This window comes from Nicotiana tabacum, chromosome 19, assembly GCF_000715075.1.
Source record: "Nicotiana tabacum cultivar K326 chromosome 19, ASM71507v2, whole genome shotgun sequence".
Taxonomy (NCBI): Eukaryota; Viridiplantae; Streptophyta; class Magnoliopsida; order Solanales; family Solanaceae; genus Nicotiana; species Nicotiana tabacum.
The window spans coordinates 123,716,606-123,738,402 of record NC_134098.1 but is presented as its reverse complement, the minus strand read 5'-3'; the positions used below and the strand labels follow the sequence as shown (position 1 = coordinate 123,738,402).

Here is a 21,797-nt window from a genome sequence, read left to right as displayed (position 1 = left end):
AAAGAAGTCAATCGACAAGAAGCCAGCAAAGGAGAAGAACGCCAGTGTTGAAATTAAGAAGAATAGAGAAGCTCTTGCATGCAACAGAAGAGCCTTTAAGCAATAATCATATCAAATCAGTTCATCCACTTTTTTTCACTCCATTTCACTTAATTCTCATGCTTATTAGAAATAAAACAGATACGCTGCTCCATGACAAAAGTTTATTGATTTTACTAACCATGCATGTTAGTTTTTCTTTTCGATATTTTGGGGTTGAAGTATGGTTGCCCGGAGTTAGCTACGCATAAGTAATTCTTGAACGTTTTGTACAGCTGTTGAAAATTCTTTTATGTTCTTTTTGTTCTATCTTTTTCGTTGTAAGTTGCTATGTACTTAATTTATAATTTTTTTTACTAACATCTGATTCTTATAATCTTTCATAAAAAATTGATGCATTGACAATTGTATATTGTACTTTCAACAAGAATTTTAATATGGGGACAACAAGAGTTTGGTTATGACGGGGCAAACATCGTCTCTTAAAAAATATTAGGTGAGATATACGATCATATCCCATTTTGTACCTCACAACATCAAAATTAGTGTAATTACAAAGCATACCTACCCAACTAAATAGAATTATTTACCTTCGCAGGTCAAACTCTATCCAGTCATTTTAATCTGATATCACATACACTGTTTATCATTTACAATTTACATTTTTCCTTTAAATTTTGTGTGATATATACTTCACACACTAATTTTAATAATATTTGTCATTTAAAAAAAATTATATACTTGACATGGGATACACGTGCAACGCACGTGTCCAGAAACTAATATATATACATATATATATATATATATATATGAGTCTTGCTAACGTACTACATGAAGGTAGTAAGTTAGCTAGATACCCATTTTTGCTTTACCTAAAACATCCCTATTAATTGTCCATCGCCTTGATAAATTTTAAACAAAATTGTCATTTTACTTTCAAGTGAAAAACATGCTACAGACCTGCATTTACAATTGAACTGATTCCCCACATTCCTGGCTTCCTGTGATCTCTGTAACAAGCCTCAAAAGTTACTTTTTCTATTTCTCAAAAACTGCTTTTGTTTCTATTTTCCTTATAAAAGTTTGGCCAAAGAGCTTTAACTTGGGGGTGAAAAAACACCTTTAGCTCAAAAGAAGCTTGGCCAAAGTGGCTATTAGTCTCTAAGATAATGAACCACAGAAAGTCTTATACGTGCAAGTCAATTAGAGCTCCATATTCTGACTATTAGGTACAGAAAGGACTAGGATTTCTCTTCAAAACACCAAGAAAGGAAGGATCTTTATTCCTTCCATTTTCGCTAGCAAATTTCTTTTAAATATTTGAAACACGACTCTGTGCAGCAATGTCAGAACAATATTTGTGTTTACATAAACACTGACATGTTTGCTTATTTGTTTCAACTCTTTCGGCACACTGATAAAAACTGGCATCCTCAATGGAGTTACCAACTATACCTTGCATTGATCAATAAGTTAGATTTTGTACTTCTTTTGTTACAGATAGAAAAAGACACATTAATTTCAGAAAGAAAAAGGAATAACAAAATAAGGGATCCTCTTCACCTCTAACCCATCTGGCTAAAGCAAGTCAACACCCAAAAAAAGCAATGGAAAAAGATATGACTTGACTCAAAAAGGGTGTACAAATTGCATATACCCGGAAGAATCATCCCATTAGCACTCAAAAATAAAATATGCTCCTTGAAATTCAATCTGAATCAGAGGAATATTGAGGCTTCAGTGTCACTACCAACTTAGACAGCGTCTCTCCCATGTCTTCCACTTCATCTTTTCCAAAACCCCAACTTTGGAGCAATGGCGCCCCAAGGGCTCCTCGGTCAATACCAAACTTATGAAGGTTTCCAAGTTTACTTTCCAAAAAGGGCAAAACAGCAGTGCTTGAACGTAATCTTGTTACCATAGGAATGGATTGGACTTCAAGAGATCCCCTAGATGAGGAACCTGAAATTGGGGTCTCCAATAGCTCACCATGTTGGCCAACCATATTGCCAAAGATCGAAGGGAAAGGCAAGGGTATCGGAAGAGGACAAGTAGCAACTGATAGGTGTGAGAATTTGGGCATCGTCATTGAACTATCATATGCAGCCTGAACTGCATCCTTAACTTCATAAATTGAGGCCCTTTGGTTTCCTGAAAATTAAATGGGAAACTACAGTTAAACTAATCAAGTATATGTGCATAAGCTGTATACAAAAAGGTGTAAATAGATGCACCATTAAAACTCATTGAATAAGCCAATATGCTTTTACAGGTGGGCATTCATTCACTTTACACATCTCAGATTTACCTCAGTTTCCTCGAAGCAATCTCTCACGAGTTGAAGTTACAAGCACCTTACAAACTACTATTTTATTTGCCATTTGCTTGGTCCCAAATCTACTCCACTATTTAGGTAGGTTTTAACTTTGACATTAGTCCACATGGAACAGTGAAGCATCTCATTCCCCAACTTTTGTTTACTGTATCCATTCCATTATCTCTAGATCTACAAATGAAAAGTTTGCAAAATCATTGCACATAGCAAGGATTTGATGGTAATATTTTAATCTGTAATTAATCGAGCTATGTGCCTTAGCAGTTCAAACCAGGTTAATTTAATTTCAATGAAATTTACATACAGCAGTATAGCCTGAACTTCACTTTAGTAAAAGCAGCAATAAAGATCGGTAATATGACATATATTAAGCAGATGGGGTCCATAAAGAGATGAGAAAGCCAGTATGAGAATCATAAAAGGTAAGTCAAAAGCTATAAATAGGACGAGAAGACTGAGCAGCAAATGTAAACAATATAAAAGGAAATATGCTAAAGATCACATCAAATACCAGATGTAACTGCTCCATGAATGTTCATTGTTTCCACTGCATGTAAATCTTCAACATCTTCTGCTACATCTGGAGTCAAGGGCTGCAAACTTCGGAGTAAGGACTGCTGAGCCTGGTTTACTGGGGACAAAAGAGTCTCCAACATCAGGTGTGGAGGTAATTGAAATGACTTCAGAAAAATGAAAGTGGCAGGAAAAGAAAGCATACCACTTAAAGAAGGTGCTGGCATGGCAAAATCCAATACAGTTACCATGTTCTGCCTCATTTGGCCAGCTAGCATTTGTACAATTCCGTACATATCTAGAGCACCAGATGTACAGATTGATTCGGCAGAAGGCCCAGATTGTTTCATCCTAAAAGGAAGACTAAACGAGTGCATAGCAGACGCATACACTGCACTGGAGTGGTAAGGCTTTTCGTCTTTAATGCAGAGAAACTGGGAAGCTCTACCTTGACATTTACATAAATGCAAATATTAGCCACGCAGGAACTCATATTCAGATTAGAGATTAAAATATGAGAAGCATACAGAGTAAGAGGTCATACAATAAAATTCAGTTATAGAAGTTATGACCTGCACAGAAGAAACTAGAAAAGAGAAAGGTAGACAAACAAGAGACAAGTTCTTACAGGTGAAGAAAGAGTCTACCAACTACAACACGTCAACACCCATCAGTTTTAACATCCAGCGAATGAACTGGTAAAAGAGAACAACATCACCACCTAATATTTAGCTGTTAAATATACAAGTTTAACACCCATGTTCTCACCCAACAATTACTGAAGTCTCCAAGTTCTTTTGAAGCACGGGGTTAGTGGAATTCTTAATTGTTTTTAAATAAAGACACATAGTTTAGTGGAATTCAAATTTGTTAATTCTGTTTGATGCTAAAAATTGCTGAATGTTGTTGACAAAATTCACACAACTCCTTTTGAGCGAGGAAAACACAAGTTTGCTTACAGCAAGTGAAAATGTACGAGCCACAAGCCATGATATCTTCAAAAGAATATGGGGTGGACATATGCGAACTCATGGGTTGGCTACTTATAAGTAATAATAAACCCATAAAGTATCTCTTTGGTGTAGCCCACGAGTCCATACAGACAAATAATCTCCTTTGTATGGACTAATATGCAGTACGAACTTGCAACTCAATTTAGTTCAACAGCTTCATTAAAAAAAAATGAATTTAGTTCAATAAAGTAATCTAGGATGCTCGAGACAACCATATTTAAGGAACTTGGGCAATTTTATTGAAAGAATCTCATTATGAGAGTAGCAGTTCTTACTTCCACTCAAGGAGGGCAGACCAACAGGGATAATCAATTTACACAACTCTGATAGCCTTGAAAATGAGACTGCATCGTGAAGATTACGCGAGATAGCTTGCTTGCGGCCTTTGGAATCCATGTTCAAACTAGGATTACGCGCATTATATAGTAAAACTGGGACGTTTGGGTACTCATCTGCAATGTTCTCCAGAAATGCTGCAGCTACACCAGAAAACCCTCCAGAGTCATCAACAACGCATTGTATCCCCTGTCAGAGATATTAACAAAAAGATCAACTCTTGCCAACAGGAAATGAACACAAGTGCAGGTGAAATCATGTTTGCTTAGGCATTTACGCATAGACACATGTCAAGCAGTAAAGGAAGACAAAACCATTTGAGTCCAAAAAGAGTGCAAGATTTAAGATCTCAGAAAGCAAGGGGGAGAATGTAAAGTCACATTCCCAACATCAAGCTGAAAAGTTGATACTCAAACTCTGCTATAACCAAGCATTTGAAAACCAGACGAATTTATACGAGGTTATTTAAGTCAGCTATAAACCAATCTGATAATAATATTGGTCTGAGATGAGCTTAAATGGAGCGACATGGTCACTGAGGTTTCATCAGACTTTCAACTTGCTAGAGATTCAGGCGTAGCTGTTCCTGACTTCCTGTTGTTGATAAACCAACCTGACAACGGATAAGATATTATAGTCTGGTAGTATAGTGAGGCTGCCCCCAGGGCTTTAGTTCAATGGTACGGACGCAACACGTGAACTGCCGACTTGTCACACGTCACGGGTTCAGACCCTGGCATGGACAAAGGGTTGGTATTTAAGTTGGGAGGGGGTAGATGAGCTGGCCCATACTTCCGGAGTTTTGAACCTGTTGATACCTCACAAAGTGGACCGACATGCGATTTCATCGATATTAAAAAATAAAACTACTGTGAAGCTTTAGAGCACAGGACTAAAGGTAAGCCTATTGATACTCAATGAGGATAAAGTTCATTCAACATCAAGAAGAACTTGCATACAAGACAAACAATGCTGTCAAACATGTAGAGAAATAGTAATATAATCTTACTGGGAAGAATTACAACCATTAGATGGCATAACTTTTAGGTGGTTGATCTGCCCACAAACCCGAGGGTGTTTGTGAACAACAAAAAGCCAGCCAGAAGAAATAGTAGTCTAAATATTTCAATCATAAGTACCTGAATATGATCACATTCTTCGATGAAGAAACGAAGCCTATCATCTATTTCTTCACCGTGTTGATGTCCACAAAATGCATCCTTCCCGAGTGCATAATTATCGAAATCCTGAATCTCTACCCATAATCCACTTAATTCATACAAACTCTGTGGATGATAGTGCACTTTTGAAAAGTCTGTCCAATATTGAACATCACTTTCCAAACATTCAACGATATCCTTATCTTGAATTTCACCCTGAGAACTGCCGTTCCTATTGTCTAAAGCGGCTTTGTCCATGCTCTCCTGTTCTTCCTCACTTAAACTTTGCAAGAAGAGATTCCTTCTTAAAGGTTCAGATGCATGAGTTGCGACTCTACCCTTCCTGCACATTTGTCTGAAGACCTTCAGCATATAGTTCCACTCAAAACTTAGGTATATGAATTTAGCAAACCTTCCCCCCATCACCATCAATGATGTAAATGTCCTGTTGGCCTTTTTGTTTTTTTGACAAGTTATTTGTATAAAGGGACCTTTTTTGTAGTGATTTTGCATCTTCTGGATGAACCAGCTTTTTTCTCCTCATATTTATTTCTTCTCGTTCTTCTTTTTCTTTTTCTATGCCTTTTTTCCGCAGTGGGGTTGGGGAAAAGGGGGGGTGAGGGGGAGAACATGTCGTGCCTTACTTTGTGCCATACTATTTTAACACAGAGTAATGGTTGCAAGACAAACAGATTTAGAGTCTCACCATGTCATAACATCCAAGCTTTTGGCTGGGATTTGACTGTACAAGGATCCACGTGAACTCAAAGATCCAAGGGACCCTATCATGTTACAAATGTGCAAAAGACCATTTGTTAGATCAATTAACTGAGTATGGACTACTTATTCTCTAGCATAATATGAAAATATATTATTCTCTTCCTCTGCTTGTTGGTTTCACCAATGGGTGACAGCAGAACAATTCATAACTTAGGTAAAGATGTGATTATGCCTAGTAGATATCTTCCAGTCATGAGATGATATAATGTGCATATCTATTCATGGAGAACAAGTCAACAAATGATTAGTTGGAATGACATAAGTAAAATAGATAAGCTTTGAGGTTAAGCCTATGCAATTATAATTTGAGTATTGCAACATATGTGCTCCATACAGGGTATTACAGTAAACTTTAAGAAAGGTATTTCTGCCTCGGCCAACTCTTTGATCATAATTTGTTCATTTCAATAATTAAGAATATAACCCCTCAGATACATAAGGTGTAAGTCTGTGGAAAAAGTGTAAAGACAAGAACTAGGAAAACAGATCGAGTTCTACCAAACTTTTCGGATTTTTCCTGCTTGAAATATACTTGTCCTGATCTGTGATTCAAATTTTATATAACATTTCTTTTTCTTTGTCCATCATTCTGTTATAACTGTTATGATCAACATCAAAATGTAATGACTACCCAGCGACAGAGATTTCGATGAAGAAATCCTGGCATCAACATGCAAACAATAGTCGGATTTCAAAATAGATGATTCAACCACAGAGGGTCAACTACACAGCACATAATTGCGAGAAGAATAGAGCTCGCCTCCACTTTAAATTCCACCCGTCTCTGATCTTATATGAAAGTTCAAATTCTAATTAAAGAGAAACTTGGAACCAGCCCAAATTGTTATTGAATATGGATGCAGAAATGCTATTGAACTGCGCCAAAAATAGCTCCTCAATTTTTTTGATCTTTATTACATCCATACCTACCACAAAGCTCATGTTTAACCTTCAGATCATATATAATTTATTTTTTTAATCGAGTCATGTCCTATATAATGTGCATAGAAGCTAACTGCTAAATATTCTAGAATAGAAGATATGGAGGTAAGGCAACTTCCAAAGAAATCTATTTACTTACTATCTTGAGGTCCCACATAGTCTGATTACCAACTGGAAGAGTAGGGTAATCAAGACAAGAAGATTCATGCAGTTCCAAGACAACAGTATAACATAAACCCCAAACCATGGTGCTTAAGAAAAAAAGATCTTTGAGGCAACTCAACATGACAATTAGATAATATACCTTGAAAATTTACTGAGACCATTCGAGGGGTGTATGTAAGGACGCCCTACATTCCAAAAATGTGAGAGTAGCTCTAAGTATGTGATAGCTATATAACAAAGACATAATCCACTATAAAGTTTATGATCAGATAACTCACCTGCTGAGTTTCACCAGTACGATACAACACGTCCATATCAAGACCATGATTTATGAATACTTGATCACTCTCAGGGCTTTCAGCCAATCCAAGTAATTCATCCTTCAATGTTCAATATTGAGTAAGAAAATATTAGCCAATAAAATCAGTAGTACTTAACCTACTTGCAGCCTATTACCCTGAATTTACAACCAATAATTGGGAACATAGTTACCTACTCCAGTAGGAACTTATACTAGAAATGGAAATGAGAGAGCAAAAAGGAGGAAGAAAAATAAAAGATATCAACAACCTGAATATGAGAGCCTCCACTTTAAATCAAATCAGCGGATGGAGCTATGATCAAAATCCTTATCCTTGGTTAAACGATTAACTGTGGTGCTTCACAAACTACTGAAACTAGGTTTCCGACTTAATGATTTTTAAATTTAACTAACCGATTGGCAATATAATGAACATAGGATGATCACAAAGAAAGAAAGAAAAAACTAGCATAGAATCGCTTGAAAATATTTGTTCATTTTCATCTTTTTTCTTTCTTTCTTTGTTGGGTCTAATTCGATTGTAAACTAGTAATTTCAATTAGGACCACCCACATTTTTCTTTCCCCCCATAGCTCTAGCTAGACCAAGATAAATGGTTACTGCCAAAAAACCCTCAACCACAGTGCCAAGTTTAGGGGTGGGAAAGATTGTAGCAGCCCACACAAGATTCTAATTTTTGAAATAACTAATCTTAAAATTGTAAAGCTCCTATCAGCCATTTGATTACTAATGGTAAGGAAAAATAAGTTGTATATAAAATTACTCATTTTAAAACTGCAAAAAACATAACCTCGCAGGAATTTACTACCTTAGCGTCTGTTTAAAACAAGCAAATGGGCATTCGACAAACCTACATATTTAACTAACCGTAACAGCTAGAGGGAACTGAGCTGCTTCTTGATTAGACACAGACAAATAGCAGTAAAAGGGGGTTTACCTGGAAGTTCCAGAAGTGAGAGCCAATAAAGTTGGCATAATTCCCCACTTGAACAGTTACGATTTCTCTCATACTGAACAAGGAACAATACGACGTCTACAACAGTGGAACTGAACTGAGTCAGTGGCAGAAATTGGCGCGCGATATAGGAAATAGAGGGAAAACGCCGCCCCGACCTTGTATTGTATTCCGTCATAAACCCTGTATACTTGACAATTATTGAGCTCGCGACCAACGTGTAATGTTTAATTAAAATCAAACTAACTTTACCTTTAAGGGTTCGTTTACTACGAAAGATAAATAAAAGTAATCATAGGATAAAAATTTACTATCAACTTATTTTTTATTTGGATATTAATTTTGGGATAAGTTATCTCAAAATTAAAATAATACAAGGATAATTTATATCTGCTAGATGGTGGAATAGTAATTCCAGAATAGGTTATCACTTGATAAAGTAATAAAATTGACAATCTCATGATTAATACAACATACCAAACATTCAATAAAAAAATAATACTAGGATAACTAATCACATCATAACTAACAAGTATAATTAATCCAGTATAACTAATCTCAGTATAACTTGTCTTTAAACCAAACGACCCCTAAAGGAAACATTATTCCAGAATTGAAATAAACATATATACTACCCCTACATTTTATCATTTATTTATTTGATATGAATATTGATATTGAACTAATATTGTTACACTTTTGAATAGCATATATTAGAAAGATATTTTTAGAGATGGACATTATAAAAAAGAGACGAGAAATATCTAAATTGAAGGTTTAATTTTGACAATTTACATATATACTGATATTGATTGTGCATAATTCGCACTTATATATGCCTTATTGTTAGATATTCTAATTAATTTCATAGATGAAAAATATTGAACAATTCCGTAGATCTTTTAAGATTTATTTTAGCTGCAATATCGATGGTACTAATAAGTTTTGATTAGTAAATAAGAAAATTAGAACGACACAAAGAAAACTTCATGTAACACTGTAACGACTCGGTCGGTCGTTTTGAATATTATAACCCAATTCTCTCATTTATTGCTCAATTTATGCCTTGCAATTGATTTATGACGTATCGGGTTAGTTGGTTCGGGTCCGGAAGAAATTCAGAATGAAATGAGACACTTAGTCTCATAATTAAAAATTTTAAGTTAGAAAAGTGGACCGGATATGGACCTATGTGTAAATGACCTCAGATTTGAATTTTGATGAGTCCAATAGCTCCGTATGGTAATTTTGGACTTAGAAGCGTGTCCGGAAAAAATTTTGGAGGCACGTAGAGGAATTGGGCTTGAAATGCCGAAAGTTGAATTTTTGGAAAGTTTGACCGGGGTGACTTTTTTATATCAGGGTCGAAATCCGATTCTGAAAATTTTAATAGGTCTGTTATATCATTTATAACTGGTGTGCAAAATTTGAGGTCAATCGGACGTGATTTGATAGGTTTCGACGTTGTTTGTAGAAATGGAAAGTTTCAAAATTCAATAGGCTTGAATTGGGGAGTAATTCATGGTTTTAGCATTGTTTGAGAGGATTTGAGGATTCGACTAAGTTCGTATAATGTTTTAGGACTTGTTGGTACATTTGGTTGAGATCCCGAGGGACTCGAGTGAGTTTCGGATGGTTAACGGATCAAAAAATTGAACTACAACAGCTGCTGCAATTTCCTTCTATTGGAAATTTCTTCTGCCATAAACGAGCCCAGAAAATCGAGCCCAAATAAATCGAGCCCAGAATATCGAGCCCAGAATCGAGCCCAAATAAATCGAGCCCAGAATCAAGGACGATCGAGCCCAAGGTCGAGGGCCACGATCGAAGGCAGGGTCGAGGATCAGGCTCGAAGCCACAATCGAGACCAGGGTCGAGGGCCACGATCGAAAGGCAGGGCCGAAGACCAGGGTCGAGAGCCATGATCGAGGGCCAGGATCGAGGGTTAGAATCGAGGCCCAGGATCGAGGACCTCGATCGAAGGCCAAGATCGAGGCAGTCTGGGCAGAATTATAGAAACAGGGACTTTGTCCCATTCGCCATTTTTGAAAAATTGGAGCTTGAGGATAGGCGATTCTTTTGATATATTTTCAAGAAAAACTTGAGGTAAGTCCCTTGTGATCATTTCTACTCCATAATATTGAATTATCATCGAATAATCCGACTAGATTACATGACTTTGAGGTGTAAATCGGAGATTGGAACTTAGAAATTTGGAAATAAGATTTGTAGATTTGAGGGTCGAGTTGAGATCGGATTTTGGTAAAATTGGTATGGGTAGACTCGTGGTTGAATGGGCTTTTCGGATTTTATAACTTTTGTCGAGTTTCGAGACGTAGGCCCCACGGGCGATGTTTTAGCTAAATTTTGGATTTTTATGAAAAAAATAGTATTTTCTTATGGAATTAATTCCAATAAATTTTATTGACTGAAATGAATTATTTGTGCCACGATTCGAGGCATTCGGAGGCCGATTTGCGAGGCAAAGGCATAGCAGAGTAAAGAGTTTCACGTTTTTAGGTAAGTAATAGTTTTAAATCTAATCATGAGGGTATTAAACCCCGGATTTTGGTATCATGTGATTATTTTGGAGGTGACGCACATGCTAGGTGACGGGCGTATGGGCGTGCACCGAGGGGATTGTGAGTTGGTCCGTCCCGGGAAACTGTAAAACTGAATAACTTGTTGATAGTTATGTGCTCTATATGTGTTGTGAAAACTTGACTATAAGTCATGGTAGAAACCATGTTTAGGCTATATGTTGGTATTGTTGGGACCCACAGAGGTCGTGTACATGTGAATTATCTGCTTAATTTGTTATTTTGTACTCAGTTAGAGCTTACTTGATTATTTTATCTCAGTCTCTATTGTTCATTATTGATGTATCATATCATTGTTGTTTGGGCTGATTTTGTGATTGTGGAGAGCCCGGGAGACTAGAGAGCTTTATGACTGAGTGAGCCGAGGGCTTGATTGTGAGATATTATACCATAGCACGTGAGTTGGCCGTGCAGCACGTGAGTTGGCCGTGCAGATCTTTATATTATACTATGGCACGTGAGTTGGTCGTGCAACACGTGAGTTGGCCGTGCAGATCTTTATATTATACTATAGCACGTGAGTTGGTCGTGCAACACGTGAGTTGTCCGTGCGGATCCTTATATTATACTATAGCACGTGAGTTAGCCATGCATCACGTGATTTGGCCGTGCGGATTCAGATATTTATAATATGGCACGTGAGTTTTCCGTGCAACACGTGAGTTATCCGTGCAGATTATAGCGCTTGGGCTGTAGGAGCCCCTCCGGAGTCTGTACACCTCCAGTGAGCGCGGGTACCCATTGAGAGTGAGTGATGAGGGCTGGGAGCCTAGAGAGTGATGAGGGCTGGGAGCCCAGTGAGTGAATGTTGTCCTAAGAGGTTGTACTTGATTTCCATTTATTGTTGCACTTAGTTGTTATCTATCATTGTTGTGAGATCTCTGAAAGATTGTTGATATACGGATTACATGAACATGAACTGTATAAAAATTGATTTGACATTAAACTACCAGATTTGATAGCATATCTATTCTTTGCGGGAATTACTGGAAATGAACCATAACTGTTTAGCTCGTTACTATCTTCAGTTCCTTATTTATTATTGTTACTTGCTGAGTTGGTTGTACTCATACTACACCCTGCAATTCGTGTACAGATCCAGGTGTTCTCGGACATAGCGGGTGTTGATCCTTTCGCGCGGTTGATTTTCAGAAGATTTTGAGATAGCTGTTGTGTTTCGTAGATCTTGTCTCTCCTTCTCTATCTCTTTGCTTACTGCATTTGGTCTCAGACTATTATAGACTATATTTTTCAGACTTGTATTCATATTAGATGCTCATATACTCAGTAACACTAGGTTTTGGGGAGTATTTGTATTGTATTTAAATATTATATTTTCAACCTTAAAGAGAGGTTTTGGTTTATTGAGATTTTCGGCTTGCCTAGTATCGAGATAGGCGCCATCACGACAAGTTGGGATTTTGGATCGTGACAAGTTGATATCAGAGCCTAGGTTACATAGGTCTCACGAGTCATGAGCAGGTTTAGTAGAGTCTTGCGGATCGGTACAGAGACGTCTGTACTTATCTTCGAGAGACTGCAGAACCCTTAGGAAAATTTCACTCTCTTGTATTCTGTCGTGCGAATTTGTTAATTCTGGAAACTAAATTTTTGCTATTCTATTCTCTTACAGATGGTGAGGACACGTATTACAGGATCGAACGGTCAGCAACCAGTTAGGGCTGCGAGAGGCCGGGGCCGTGGTAGAGGCTGGGGCCGAGGTAGAGATCGAGGTGTAGCTCGTACCACAGTTGGAATAACACATGTAGTAGCAGCAGTTGTTCCAGCTCAGGAGCAGATTCCAGATATAGTTGAGCCGACAGGATCAGCTCAGGCACCAGCTGTGCGCAATGAGATTGCGGGCATTCACGAGACTTTGGCCCAGATATTGACAGCATGCACTAGTCTTGCTCAGGTGGTTTCGGCTCAGGCCGCCCCTGCCACTTCTCAGGCTGGGGGAGGTACTCATACCCCAGTTGCACGTACTCTAGACCAGGTAGTACAGGAACTTCAGATACCGGGGGCACTACCAACCCAGCCGGTTTCAGCTACTCAGGCCCCGGTAGTTCATGTTATGGCAGACGATGAGCAGAGGAGACTTGAGAGATTTGAGAGGCTTCGACCTCCACCATTTAGCGGTACTGAGTCAGAGGATGCTCAGGATTTTCTAGATAGGTGTCAACGGATGCTTCGGACAGCGGGTATTCTGGAGACCAGTGGGGTCTCATTCACTACTTTTCAGTTTTCTAGGTCTGCACTCAGATGGTGGGAGACTTACGAGAGACGTAGGCCTGTTGGCGCAACACCCCTTACTTGGCATCAGTTCTCCGTGGTCTTTTTGGAGAAGTTCGTACCTCAGTCCCGCAGAGAAGATCTGCGCAGACAGTTTGAGCAGCTTTGCCAGGGTGATATGTCCGTGACGCGGTACGAGATGAAATTTTTTGAGTTGGCTCGTCACGCAGTCTGGTTGGTTCTCACTTATAAGGAGAGGATTATGAGGTTCATTGATGGCCTCGCATATCAGCTGCGGTTACTTATGACTAGGGAGAGAGTATCTGGTGCTACTTTTGATGAGGTAGTGGACATTGCTCGGCAGATAGAGATGGTTCGTAGCCAGGAATGTGGAGAGAGAGAGGCTAAGAGGCCTCGTGGTCCAAGTGAATACAGCGGTGTTCCTTCAGGGGGTCAGTTTCACCGTGGTAGGGGTCGTTCTTACAGACCCGCTCAGACGGGTCGTCCAGCTCACGTGGTGCATCAGCTAGCCATGGTTCTTACAGTGCTCACTTAGGCCAGTCTTCATTCAGTGCACTACCAGCGCAGAGTTCTCATCATGCCTCGTCCGCACAGGCTTCTGCAGGTCATTCCTCGGGTTATCAGGAGCAGCAGTTCCGTCAGAGGAGAGGTTGTTTCTGTAACACCCCGAATTTTTTTTTTGAAGAACTTAAGTGTAAAGTCCGGTAAAATTTGCAAAAAAAATATATTTCATGGTGCCGGACTAGGATTACGTATTTGAGGATTTTAGAAATTTTCTTCGGCAAGCTTGCAAGCCGCGACTCGAACCTTTGGGGTTGAACAATGCACGGGAAAGTAAAGAAATATTTTTGGCGGAGCTGTGCATTTCTGCGGTCCATTATACGACCGTAGAATCACTTTGCGGACCACATAATGGCCGCAGAGTGACGCAGTTATTTGGGTCAGTTGGAAGCAATTATGCGGTCGACTATGCGACCGCAGAACAGTTATGTGGACTGCATAGTGACCGCAAACTCAGGCAGATTTTTGGTCATTTTGGACACTAATTATGCGACCGATATGCGGTCCGCATAACCATTATGCGGTCGCATATGCGACCGCAGAACCTGTTCTGAAGCTTCATTTTTGGGTTTTTAAAACCCGACCCTATTTCGTTAAATAGACGCAAAGGGTCATTTTTGAGCAAATATTCTGATGTTTTAGAGAGAAGGGAGAGTGTTTTAGAGAGAAAAAAAACCCTAGGCTAATTATTCATCAAGTCTTGCTGAAATCTTGGAAGATTAACAAGGGAAACCCACAAGTTCTTCATCTAAGAGGTAAGGTTCCATACCTTAGTTTTCAATTTCAAATTTGGGTAGAAGATGGTTGATTAGGAGTATGATTCATGAGTATGAGAGTATTATTTATACATGCATGTACCAATAAGAATTGTGGGAAGATTGTTGAACTTAAATAAGTAAGAATTGGATTGTGGAGTGAAGGAAATCTTGTAGAAGAACCTTGTAGTTAAATTTGCACACCTAGTGTTTGATAAAACGCTCAAATGAGCTGAGACCATGAATATCTTCCTAATTATGATTCAATTTTGTTATGTCTCAAATAGATTGGGATTGCTAGAATTTCCGGAACGTTGTAGTAATTTAAGGAAAGCTCAATTGAGGTATGTTGGCTAAACTTTCTCTCTTGGAATTGGATTCCATAATGTTACCGTGAGTTTCAAAGGATGGGTTGCGTATTAAAATGTTGTGGCTTTGAATCGTATTTCAAATGAAAGCTAGTATGCCAAATTGTGTGAGAAAATTTCAATATTCTTAAGACTCTTAATTGCTCATATGTGTACCTAAAGTCTTGATTGGGAATGTCTTATTGTTGATAACCTATAAAGATGTTTGGAAGTGAAATCAGTGAATTAGGGATATAAAGTGTGGCTAACATACCAGTAGTGAAAGGCATACTTATGGCCAATGGTGCCGATGTAATGAAATAATATGAGAAAGATTATGAAATGAGCTTTGACTCAACTATTCCAAAGTTGACTTCGACAATATAATCGGCTAAAAGTTTATGAACTCAAGTGATGCCCATTTGTGGCTGTTTTAGCTAATGTTATGCTTTGTAAGTAATTTTCAATGTGCTTTGTATTCTTACATATTCGTGAGTGGAAATTGTGTATGATTTTAATTTGTGCTTCGATTGCCAATCATTTTACTCCATTTATTGGAAAGGAATCGATTATGTTTAAAGCCTTCATTACTAATGAACTTAAAGTTGTGATTTCTGGAATATTCTACTTGTTGATAATTATGATGATGATCTATGAAAGGGAAGAAATAAAAGTGTGGAATATAAAATACGGCCATTGCGCCATGAATAAAGAACCATATGTTTGACCAAGAGAGCCAATGAAATAATAATGTTGTAAGTGGTTGAAAGTAGGGATTAGGTGATATGTGATGTGAAAGGTTATGAGATGTACGTATTTGTACTTTTGTTTACAATGTGTTATGAAACCCTATGGACGGTCTTTGAAACGCATAGGTATATTGTGTTATGAAACCCTATGGACTGTCTTTGAAACGTATAGGTATATTGTGTTATGAAACCCTATGGATGATCTTTGAAACGCATAGGTATATTGTATTATGAAACCCTATGGACGGTCTATGAAACGCATAGGTATATTTTGTTATGAAACCCTATGGACGGTCTATAAAACGCATAGGTATATTGTGTTATGAAATCCTGTGGACGGTCTATGAACGCATAGGTACATTGTGTTATGAAATTCTGTGAACGGTCTATGAACGCATAGGTACATTGTATTATGAAATCCTGTGGACGGTCTATGAACTCATAGGTACATTGTGTTATAAAATCCTGTGGATGGTCTATGAAACGTATAGGTGCATTGTGTTATGAAATCCATTGTGGTATGAAATCCTGTGGACGGTCTATGAAATGCATAGGTGCATTGTGTATAAGAGGTATAGATGTACGATATGAATAAACACTGTGGACGGTCTATGAAACGCATAAGTGTATAATATGATATGTGAACACTAAGGACGGTCTAATGAGACACATTATTAATGCAGATAATAGGTGCCCCTTTTGTTGTCCTTGTTTGTACAGGTTGTTTCAATTACATTATATTATGTGTTCCACGTATAGATCATATGGGCATTCTATTTTGAAAGAGGATTTCTAGCTATACATACTAGTGCTATTCGACAGTACTAACGTCCCTTTTGCCGGGGGCGCTGCATCTTTAATGGATGCAGGAGGTTCTACAGTAGGTGGCATTGATCAGTGATAGCAGTACACTCCATTCAGCTGATTTGGTGAGCCCCACTTCATTTCGGGGTCATGTATCTTTTGTTTCTCATGTACTCTTCAGTTGTACTTAGAGGCTCCGCAGACAGGTTGTGGGTGGTATTTGATGTTGGGAATTGGATTAGAACTGTTGGTATTTGGCAACATGTTTTTCATTAAATCTATAAACTCGTACTATTTTGAAAATATTGAATGATGTTTGTTAATGGGAATGAAATGGAAGCTGTTAATGAAATCTCTTCAGTATTTGATTAACGGAGTACATCTCCTCTTTATTCATGAATTAATTTGGGTAGAAGGAATCTAACATGCTTGCTCGGTTGGGTTCACTCGGTTGAGCGCCGGTCGCGCTCCTCGGTTTTGGGGCGTGACAGTTTCGTGTGTGGAGAATTTGGTCATTTCAAGAGTGAGTGTCCTAGGCTGTTGAGTGGGGCTTCACAACAGAGTTCTCGACCGACGGCACCAGCACCAGCAGTTACACCACTTGCCCTGCCATCTCGGGATGGGGGTTAGGCAACTAGGGGTCGCCCAAGAGGGGAGGCCGATCAGGAGGCGGGCAGGCTCGATTCTATGTTTTTCCTGCCAGGCCATATGTTGTTGCCTCAGACGCAATGATCACAAGGATTGTTTCAGTGTGCCACAGGGAGGCTTCTATATTATTTGACCCTAGTTCCACTTATTCATATGTATCATCATATTTTGCTCATTATCTAGATATGCCCCGTGAATCCTTAGTTTCACCTGTTTATGTATCTACACCGGTGGGTGATATTATTATTGTGGATCGTGTGTATAGGTCGTGTGTGGTAACTATTTGGGGAACTGGAGACTAGAGTTGATCTCTTATTACTCGGTATGGTTGATTTCGATGTAATCCTGGGTATGGATTGGTTGTCTCCATGTCATACTATTCTGGACTGTCACACAAAAAGCGTGACATTGACGATGTCGGGGTTGCCAAAGGTTGAATGGAGGGTTTCTCTAGATCTTGTTCCTAGCAGGGTAATTTCTTATTTGAAGGCCCAACGTATGGTTGGAAAGGGATGCTTGTCATATTTGGCCTTTGTGAGAGATGTTGATGCAGATGCTCCTATTATTGATTCAGTACCGGTCGTGCGAGACTTTCCGGATGTATTTCCTGCAGACCTGCCGAGTATTCCACCTGACAGGGATATTGATTTCGGTATTGACTTGGTGCAGGGCACTCAGCCCATTTCTATTCCTCCGTATCGTATGGCACCAACTGAGTTAAAAGAATTGAAAGAGCAACTTCAGGAACTCCTTAAAAGGGGATTTATTAGGCCTAGTGTGTCACCTTGGGGTGCACTGGTTCTGTTTGTGAAAAAGAAAGATGGTACTATGCGGATGTGCATTGATTATAAGCAGTTGAACAAAGTTACAATCAAGAATAAATATCCATTGTCGCGTATTGATGATTTATTTGACTAGCTTCAGGGAGCTAGGGTGTTCTCCAAAATTGATTTGAGGTCTGGGTATCACCAATTAAAAATTAGGGATTCGGATATTCTAAAGATGGCATTCAGGACTCGTTATGGCCACTATGAATTTCTTGTGATGTCTTTTAGGCTAACCAATGCCCCAGCGACATTTATGTATTTGATGAATAGTATATTTCAGCCATATCTTGATTTATTTGTCGTGGTATTCATTGATGATATTCTGGTGTACTCACGTAGCCAAGAGGAGCATGCACAACACTTGGGTATTGTATTACAGAGGCTGAGAGAGGAGAAACTTTATGCCAAATTCCCTACGTGTGAGTTCTGACTTAGTTCGGTGGCATTCTTGGGACATATAGTGTCTAGTGAAGGTATTAAGGTGGATCCGAAGAAAATAGAGGCAGTTCAGAATTGGCCCAGACCATCCTCAGTTACTGAGATTTAGAGTTTTCTCGGCTTGGCCAGTTATTATCATCGTTTCATGAAGGGTTTCTCGTCTATTGCATCGCCTATGATTAAATTGACCCAGAAAGGTGCTCCGTTCAGGTGGTCGGATGAATGTGAAGAGAGCTTTCAGAAGCTCAAGACAGCTTTGACTACAACTCCGATATTGGTGTTGCCTACAGATTTAGAGTCTTATACTGTGTATTGTGACGCGTCACGGATTGGTCTTGGTGCAGTACTTATGCAAGACGGTAGGGTGATTGCCTATGCGTCCAGACAATTAAAGGTACATGAGAAAAATTATCCAGTCCACGACCTTGAATTAGCAGCTATTGTTCATCCTTAAAAATCTGGCGGCATTACTTGTACGGTGTCCAGTGTGAGGTATATACAGATCATCAGAGTCTACAATATTTGTTTAAACAGAAGGATCTTAATTTGCGGCAGCGAATGTGGTTAGAGTTGCTTAAGGATTATGACATTACTATTTTCTATCACCCCGGAAAGGCCAATATGGTGGCCGATGCCTTGAGTCGTAAGGCAGAGAGTTTGGGCAGCTTAGCATACTTACCAGTTGCAGAGAGGCCTTTAGCCTTGGAGGTTCAGGCCTTGGCTAATCAGTTTGTTAGATTGGATGTTTCCGAGCCGAATCGAGTTTTGGCCTGTGTGGTTTCTCGGTCTTCTTTATATGATCGCATCAGAGAGCGCCAACATAATGATCCATATCTACTTGTCCTTAAGGACATAGTTAAGCATGGTGATGCCAAGGAAGTCACTATTGGAGATGACGGTGTATTACGGATGCAGGGCACGCTATGTGTACCTAATGTAGATAGTTTGCGTGAGCTGATTCTCCAGGAAGCTCATAGTTCGCAGTACTCTATTCATCCAGGCGCCGCGAAGATGTATAAGGATTTGAGACAACACTATTGGTTGAGGCGGATGAAGAAAGATATAGTTGGGTTTGTATCTCGGTGTTTAAATTGTCAACAGGTAAAGTACGAGCACCAGAGACCGGGCGGATTGCTACAGAGACTTGAAATTCCTGAGTGGAAGTAAGAGCGTATTACCATGGACTTCGTAATTGGACTCCCACGGACTTTGAGAAAGTTTGATGATGTTTGAGTAATAGTAGATCGGTTGACCAAGTCCGCACATTTTATTCCAGTCGGTACTAATTATTCTTCGGAGCGGTTAGCTGGGATTTATATTCGCGAGTTTGTTCGCCTACACGGTGTGCCGGTGTCCATTATTTCAGATCGGGGTACGCAGTTTACCTCACAGTTTTGGAGGGTAGTGTAGCGAGAATTGGGCACACAAGTTCAGTTGAGTACAACATTTCACCCTCAGACGGACGGACAGTCCGAGCGCACTATTCAGATATTGGAGTATATGCTACGCGCTTGTGTCATTGATTTTGGGGGTTCTTGGGATCAATTTCTGCCACTCGCAGAGTTTGCTTACAATAATAGCTACCAGTCAAGCATTCAGATGGCTCCGTATGAAGCTTTATATGGGAGACGGTTTCGGTCTCCGGTGGGTTGGTTTGAGCCTGGTGAGGTTAGACAATTGGGTACTGGCTTGGTTCAGGATGCTTTAGAAAAGGTCAAAGTAATTCAGGAACGGCTTCGCACGGCACAATCTAGACAGAAGAGTTATGCCGACAGGAAGGTTCGTGATGTTGTTCACATGGTTGGGGAGAAGGTTCTGCTCAAGATTTCACCCATGAAGGGTGTGTTGAGGTTCGGGAAAAAGGGCAAGTTGAGCCCTCGGTATATTGGGCCTTTTGAGATACTTAAGAAAATTGGGGAGGTGGCTTATGAACTTGCTTTGCCACCTAGTCTATCAGGTGTTCATCCAGTGTTCCATGTATCCATGCTCCGAAAGTATGTCGGGGATCCGTCTCACATTCTGGATTTCAGTACAGTACAGCTGGACGGTAATTTGACTTATGATGTGAAGCCGGTGGCTATTTTAGACCGACAGGTTCGAAAGATGAGGTCAAAGAATATAACATCAGTGAAGGTGCAATTGAGAGGCTAGACAGTCGGAGAAGCTACTTGGGAGATGGAGCAGGAAATGCAGAACAAATATCCACACTTATTTGAGACTCCAGGTATTATTCTAAACCCTTTCGAGGACGAACGTTTGTTTAAAAAGGGGAGAATGTAACGACCCGACCGGTCGTTTTGAATATTATAATCCCGTTCCCCCATTTATTGCTCAATTTATGCCTTACAATTGATTTATGACGTATCGGGTTAGTTGGTTCGGGTCCGGAAGGAATTCGGAATGAAATGAGACACTTAGTCTCATAATTGAAAATTTTAAGTTAGAAAAGTGGATCGGATATGGACCTATATGTAAATGACCTCGGATTTAAATTTTGATAATTCCAATAGCTCCGTATGGTAATTTTAGACTTAGGAGCGTGTCCGGAAAAAATTTTGGAGGTCCGTAGAGGAATAAGCTTGAAATGCCGAAAGTTAAATTTTTGGAAAGTTTGACCGGGGGTTGACTTTTTGATATCGGGGTCGAAATCCGATTCTGAAAATTTTAATAGGTTTGTTATATCATTTATGACTGGTGTGCAAAATTTGAGGTCAATCGGACGTGATTTGATAGGTTTCGGCGTTGTTTGTAGAAATGGAAAGTTTCAAAGTTCAATAGGCTTGAATTGGGGCGTAATTCATGGTTTTAGCATTGTTTGAGGTGATTTGAGGATTCGACTAAGTTCGTATGATATTTTAGTACTTGTTGGTATATTTGATTGAGGTCCCGAGGGCATCAAGTGAGTTTCAGATGGTTAACATATCAAAAAATTGAACTACAACAGCTGCTGCAATTTTCTTATGTTGGAAATTTCTTCTGCCAGAATCGAGCCCAGAAAATCGAGCCCAGAATCGAGCCCAAATAAATCGAGCCCAGAATATAGAGACCAGAATCGAGCCCAGAATCGAGCCCAGAATCAAGGACGATAGAGCCCAGGGTCGAGGGCCACGATCGAAAGCAGGGTCGAGGATTAGGCTCGAAGCCACGATCGAGCCCAGGGTCGAGGTCCACGATCGAAGGCAGGGTCGAGGGCCACGATCGAGGGTCAGGATCGAGGCCCAGGATCGAGACCCAGGATCGACGACCTCGATC

The 21,797-nt window shown here is 39.5% G+C and overlaps 1 protein-coding gene across 1 annotated transcript; it reads right to left on the bottom strand.

The window, feature by feature from the left end:
- Positions 1 to 1,481: 1,481 nt before the first annotated feature.
- LOC107818914 (uncharacterized) lies at positions 1,482 to 8,788 on the bottom strand. Its single transcript, XM_016644993.2, has 9 exons — positions 8,546 to 8,788; positions 7,565 to 7,666; positions 7,426 to 7,471; positions 6,106 to 6,181; positions 5,379 to 5,742; positions 4,179 to 4,428; positions 3,096 to 3,338; positions 2,889 to 3,008; positions 1,482 to 2,193 (listed from the first exon to the last, which is right to left on the bottom strand). The coding sequence occupies exons 1-9, from the start codon at positions 8,615 to 8,617 to the stop codon at positions 1,751 to 1,753; spliced, it is 1,716 nt and encodes a 571-aa protein (XP_016500479.1). The 5' UTR covers positions 8,618 to 8,788; the 3' UTR covers positions 1,482 to 1,750.
- Positions 8,789 to 21,797: the final 13,009 nt, after the last annotated feature.